The 6,370-nt window shown below is 26.6% G+C and overlaps 1 protein-coding gene across 1 annotated transcript in view; it reads right to left on the reverse strand.

Moving 5' to 3' along the window:
* Positions 1 to 6,100, reverse strand: part of LOC117168758 (E3 ubiquitin-protein ligase SMURF1) — a 44,537-nt gene extending 38,437 nt beyond the window's left edge. Inside the window, exons 1-2 of the mRNA XM_033354511.1 lie at positions 5,909 to 6,100; positions 1,183 to 1,221 (exon numbers count right to left, since the gene is read on the reverse strand). Coding sequence (XP_033210402.1) covers positions 1,183 to 1,221; positions 5,909 to 5,963 — 94 coding nt within the window. The 5' untranslated portion in view covers positions 5,964 to 6,100. The remainder of the gene's footprint in view (positions 1 to 1,182; positions 1,222 to 5,908) is intronic.
* Between the last annotated feature and the right edge of the window lie 270 nt (positions 6,101 to 6,370).

The raw sequence follows: 6,370 nt of genomic DNA on the forward strand, positions 1-6,370 counted from the left end.
CTAGAGAGATTGATCAGCAACCTGGGTCGGAGCAGTTTTGCGGAACGAACGTGTTATTTACATAAATAGCACGAGAATTCTGGATCAATCTGAAAAATCTCTGTCCCATCCACACACTACTCCTTTCCCCTGCTGAGTGAGTCACGCCTACCCCGAAAGGGACATGGCTTAATGGTATAATAATAATAATAAAATAAGAACAAAATTGTTGAGAAATTTTCTAACTACTTTTTCGAGATTTCTGATATCGCGAATAATCTTTTTGAATTTTCTCGAAAAAACGGAGGAAAATTACATTTGTATAACCTTAAGGCAAATAAATAAAGAAGCTTGCAAAATAAATAGTTATTCGAAATTCGTATTTTAAATTAAAAATTATCTTTCTCTTCAAATTATAATTGGCCTAATCCTTTTTTTTATGAACCAAAAAATCTTTTTTAGTTGGATATTCGTCTTTTTGATTTGAAAATCAAATTCGTCTTCTAATATGAATTCAACTCTTTCCGATTTAAAATTATAATTATAATTTGATTACAAATACAACTGGTAGAAAATTAATCTTGATTGATTAAGATTTAGATTGAAATATCAATTATTCCATTTTTTTAATTTTCTTGACACATTTTCGACAAATCTAAAATCTTCAAAATGTTTTTGAATTTGAAAAACTTAGGAAAATTCTATTTATATATCTCTAAGCAAATAAACATCGAAAAAATAGTAATTGTAAAATATAAAATTATGAGTTGCCCGGTTTCTACGATAGAAACAAAAATTTTATTTCACGCTTTAAAGATTCAAATTTTATTCTAAAATTTCGGCTTCGCATTCGAGAATCTGAACACTAATCCTGCCAATTTTTCTCTAAATTTAAATCAGTGGAAGTGAATTTTTACTGATTCAAATAGCCAAAAGTACGCGACTGATTTTTTGTCAAATCCCAGTGATTCAAATTAAAAGAGTGAGCGTGTAAAATCCAATTTATATGTATGCAAAGACTTTTGATAATCAATCTTTATAAACGTTGTATAACTTAAAAAGAAACCTGAGTTTAAAGAATGAAACAGCCTCATTCGCTGTTAAGCATATCACAAACTTGGATTGATTATATTTAATTGTTTGACTGCCACATATTTCAATTAAACATTATCTTATTAATTGATCAATATCGACAATACTTACGAAAGAGATCTTTCCTTGCGAGATTGCGGGCGCAAAGTACTGAAAATAAGTAAAACATTGTTATAATAAAAGATAATTTTATAGATTAAAATTCAGGGCATCTTGTCTATTTCCAATAATTTGAAAGATAAATTACGATAACATAAAGCAAATGTAGATAAAAAAAATTGATTTTCAAAATGCTTGCTGCTTTATAATCAATATTTAAAATCTATGATCATTAATCAAGTGGAAAATAAGAAACTAAATTTTTATTGTCAATGAATATTTCAATCAAATAAATTCAATGTACAGGCGTCGGAAAATAGTGTCATAAAATTTTTCAAACATGAAACATCTAGCATATATCACACATAATTAATATATGTGGGGATAATCCGCTGCAGCTTTGTTTGCGTAAATGCCAACAAAATGAAAAAACTTCTGGTGCGAATGCGCACCAGTGTACCGTTTGAGGATTAAAAGTGTAGGGTCCGAAATAAAAAATGGCACTGGAAAATTGACTTAAATGTTTAAACAAAATTTTCAGTTTTGTAAAATTCTATTTTTAAAGTATTAAACATTAACTTTAATGTTTATTTAAAATGGTGTTATTTAGTCTGTGAATGATCGAAATCCCTATTTATTTATTGCAGGCTTTTAGTTAAGAATTCAATATTTTTGGTTATAATTTGAATTATTCGTTTGAAAATTCAACAATTTCATTAAATTTTTTCTTTCTTTTCTTGGCTAACTTACTTATATTTTTAACTCATCTTTTTGATTTGAAAATTAATCTCGTACTGTAAAAATTGCACATTTTTTATTAAAATGCAACTGCCTGATGAAACATTGATCTGTTTATTACACAAATAAATAAAAGCAATGTTTTTATATCTGTTTATTATAATATTAACTTTTTTATTTGAAAATTAGTTTTTTTTATTAAAAATTAACCCCTTTAAATGAAAATTTAACTTTCCATTTTTGGTAGAAAACTGTTCTTTTTAGTTTAAGAATTCAGCTAACTAAAATTTAGACTAAACATTGGTCAAACTATTTAGTTGAAAATTCGCCTTTTGTGGTTAAAAAACTAATTTTCTTAACTGATAATATAATTATTCCATTTTGAAAATGTACCTTTTTGAAGTAAAAATTTCGCTTTTTTTGTAGAAAATTAATTTTGTTGGCTAGAAATTCAACTATTTGGTTAAAAATTCATTGTTTTGGTTGAAGATACAACATTTTAGTCGAAAAATAATGTCTTTGGTTAAAGATATAAATATTTTTAGAAAATTCAGGTATTTTGTTTAAAAAATATTTTTTAGTTAAAAATTGATGTACTTTCAGATTTTTTCTTTAATTGGTTAAAAATTCATTTTTTTGCCTAAATTTTGTTTTTAATTTAAAATTCTACTGATTATTTCTAAATTATCTTCTTTGGTGAAAATTCATCTTTTTGATAGGAGAATTTCATAATTTGGTACAAAATTAAACGAATTTATAGAAAATTTATTTGTTTTAAGTGATCATTAATTCTCCACAGTCAAACTTTAATTATTACAGTTTCCGTTAAGAAATGATATTTTGCAATTTAAAAATTCTACTATTTATATGTATATATTATGTATTTATATGTATTTTGTTGACAATCATTCTGATTTTGTATAAAATAAATTTTTCTATGTTATAAATGCAACTGCCTGGTTGAAAATTAATCTCTATTGGTTATATTCAATGGCTTTTAATTTAAAGTAAATTTTTTCTTTCGATTAAATATCAATTAGTACATTTTTTTGTCAAAATTGGCAATTGCAGGTTGAAAATTCAACTGTATTGAAGACAATTCGTTATATAATTATTAATAATTACTTGAGAAACCGTAAAACTCTTATTTCAAAACTAGAGATTTATAAAAAGTTTTCGTGAAGAAAACTATCATAAAAGCATCCGTATTTTTTTGAAAATCCTTCTTTTTTGGTAAAAAAATCAATTCTTTATTGTTCTTTGATTGAAAATTTATGTGTTTTAATTTAGGATCAAGTACTTTGTTGTAAACTCATTTTTCTTAGCTAACTCCAACTTCTTTTTATTTTAAATTTAATTCCTTTTTTGCTGAAATATAAACTATCACATTTTTTTTAAATAAATCTTTTTCGGTTGAAAATGGAACTACTTTTAAAAAAGTTATTTTTTTAATTGAATTTGAGAAACGAAGGAAATTAAACTAAAAATTAGTCAAACAAAATTAATGCTAGCCTCTGTTCACACTATTTGGTCTAGCAAATTTTTCTTTTTGATTGATGATTAATCTTGTAGTTGACATTTTTTTGTTTGAAAATTAGTTTTTTTAACTAAATATGTAACAATTCCAATTTTGACTGAAATTTACCTTTTTTAGTTAAAAATTTGTCCTCTTTGGTAGAAATGTCATCTTGTTGGACGAAAATTCAATTATTTAGTTAAAAATTCATTTTTTCGGTTGAAGATTCATCATTTTAGTTCAACATTTATTTACTTGGTTGAAAATGAATTGTTTTGTCAGAAAATACATCTTTTTTAGTTAAAAATTCATGTATTTTTATGAAAATGCGTCTTTCTTGGTTGCATATTCAACTATTTGTTTAAAAATTCGTTTTTTTTTTTATGATTCTTCTTTTAGTCGAACTACTTTTTTCTAAAAATTAATTTTTTAAACTAAAAATTCCAATTTTGGCTGAAAATTTATCTTTTTTAGTTAAAAATTGAGCTTTTTGGTAGAAAATGCAACTATTTTGCTAAATATTATTTTTTTTTGTTTAAGATTCAAAATTTCAGTAAAAAATTCACCGTTTTAATAGAAAATAAACCTTTTTTATGTAAAAATTCATGTATTTTGGTAAAAAGTTGTCTTCTTGGTTAAAATTGTATTGTCCTTGTTAAAGATTAATTATTTTAGTTGAAAATTAATTATCTTGACTAAAAACTCATGTATTTTTGTGGAAATTCGGCTTTTGTTTGACGATTCATCTTTTAGTTGAACTACTTTTTTTCTGAAAATTAACTTTGTAAACTAAAAATGTAACAATTCCAGTTTTTACTGAAAATCTATATTTTTTAGTTAAAAATTTGTACTTTTTGGTATAAATGCCATCTTTTTGGTCGAAAATTTAACTATTTGCTTACAAATTCATTTTTTTGGTTGAAGATTCATCGTTTTAGTTAAAAATTAATTTCCTTGGTTAAAAATCCATTGTTTTGGTAAAAAAAAATAATCTTTTTTATTTGAAAATTCATGCATTTTTGTAAAAATTTGTCTTTTTGTTTAAAAATTTAACTGATTATTTAAAAATTTTAGTTGAAAATTCACGGTTTTAATAGAAAAAATTTTTTTGACTAAAAACTCATGTATTTTTGTAAAAATTCATCTTTTTTTGATGATTCATCGTTTAGTTGAACTACTTTTTTTCTGAAATTGAATTTTTTTAACAATTCCAGTTTTTACTGAAACTTTATATTTTTTACTTAAAAGTTTGTCCTTTTCGGTAGTAATGTCATCTTTTTGGTCGAAAATTCAACTATTTGGTTAAAAATTCATTTTTTTTTTGGTTGACGGTTCATCGTTTTAGTGAAAAATTAATCTCTTTTAGTTGAAAATTCATGTATTTTTGTAAAAAATGGTCTTTTTGGTTTAATTCAACTGCTTTTAATTAAAAATAAAAATATTTTCTTGGCTAAAAATTCAAATTTTTGGCAAAAATTTAATTGAATCGTTTGGTTAAAAGTTCAACTATTTTGTAGAAATCTCATCTTTTTCGTTTAAAATGCAAAAATCTAGTAGAAACTAATTCTGTTCTGACTGAGATTATAAGAAAATAAATGTCTATAGTGTCATTTTTTCGAAATCGTAGCAAAATAGTGTCATCGGTCATAAAAATTGTTAATAGTGTGCTGAGTTCGAGGCCTGAATGTAAAGTTTACCAAACGAGATTGATAAATTCATGAAAATAAAAAAAAAAGCAATCTATACTAAGCGTCAATAAAAAGTTTTAAAGTCAAAACAAAAAACGTTTAATAAATTGGAGCACTTCAATTCAACCAGGAAATTGGAGCACTATAATTCAACTAGAAGGATATTAAAAACTTTCATAAATCAACGAGACTTCAAGTTTTCTCCGATAACGAAGTATATTAAATACATTTACAAAAATATATTTACAACTTTTAGATCTTTTCCCGTAGAATAGAAAATAGATTTAAAATTTTCTGTGTCTAAAAATATCACTAGGGCATCACTCCATTGTATTTCACCATATATTCAACGATCCTAAAACTTTTTTTACTCGACTTTCCGCATAGAAATTTATTTTGTAAATCGCTCATGCCAAAACGTTAAATGAGGCTGACCTGAGAAATCGCAAAACTCGTATTTCGAACCCAGAGATTTAGAACCAGTTTTCGAGAGGAAAACTGTATCATAATCGCCTAGATTGCAACCAGTAACTATGTACTGACAGGGAGTTGCCATAACCAACGGACGGTGTCCATAGGCGGCCATTAAGGAATTGTAGATGAAATTCATTTTTGACATTTTTCTTAGCGAAAAAATTGTGTTCGCTCGTAAGCACGTTTAAATTAGATTTATGTCTTGAGAGGGAAATCGCGGAGGTCATTACGGGGCCATATTGAATATTATGCAGTTAAAAACAGGACATGGAAGCTTTTTGACGTGCGACTTGCAAAAGGTGTGATTTTTGGCATTACTCACTCGTCAGGCGGATCTTCATCGCCCCGTTCCTCCTGCTACCGCCGGGATTCGACATTTTTCACGCACATTTAACGCCCTTTCCTGCACATCGGCACTTTAATTGGTAAATAAATGGCTTAAGTGCAATGGTCGCGAGTTGCGATGCCCCCCACACTTCACCCAACACATGCACTTTGCTAAAGCTAAACAGTGGTGAACAACACGAACACTGCGCACTGCACTAAACTCAACTAAATTAGATACCATGGTGGATAAAGAAGGTATGCGCACACTCGTGACGACTTTACGAAAGTCTCGCGCAATTTAGCGGGGCGGCCATATTGCTTATTTTCAGATTCAAAAAAATGATTTTCGAAACTCGAAAATTTGTATTTTTGAACTTCCGGCATAAAGTTTGAATGATAATTTTCAAACTAAGCAAAGCTTATTAGTGTCAGCTTGATTGAAATATTCGGATTATTA

Source organism: Belonocnema kinseyi, chromosome 3 (genome assembly GCF_010883055.1).
Source record: "Belonocnema kinseyi isolate 2016_QV_RU_SX_M_011 chromosome 3, B_treatae_v1, whole genome shotgun sequence".
Lineage (NCBI taxonomy): Eukaryota > Metazoa > Arthropoda > Insecta > Hymenoptera > Cynipidae > Belonocnema > Belonocnema kinseyi.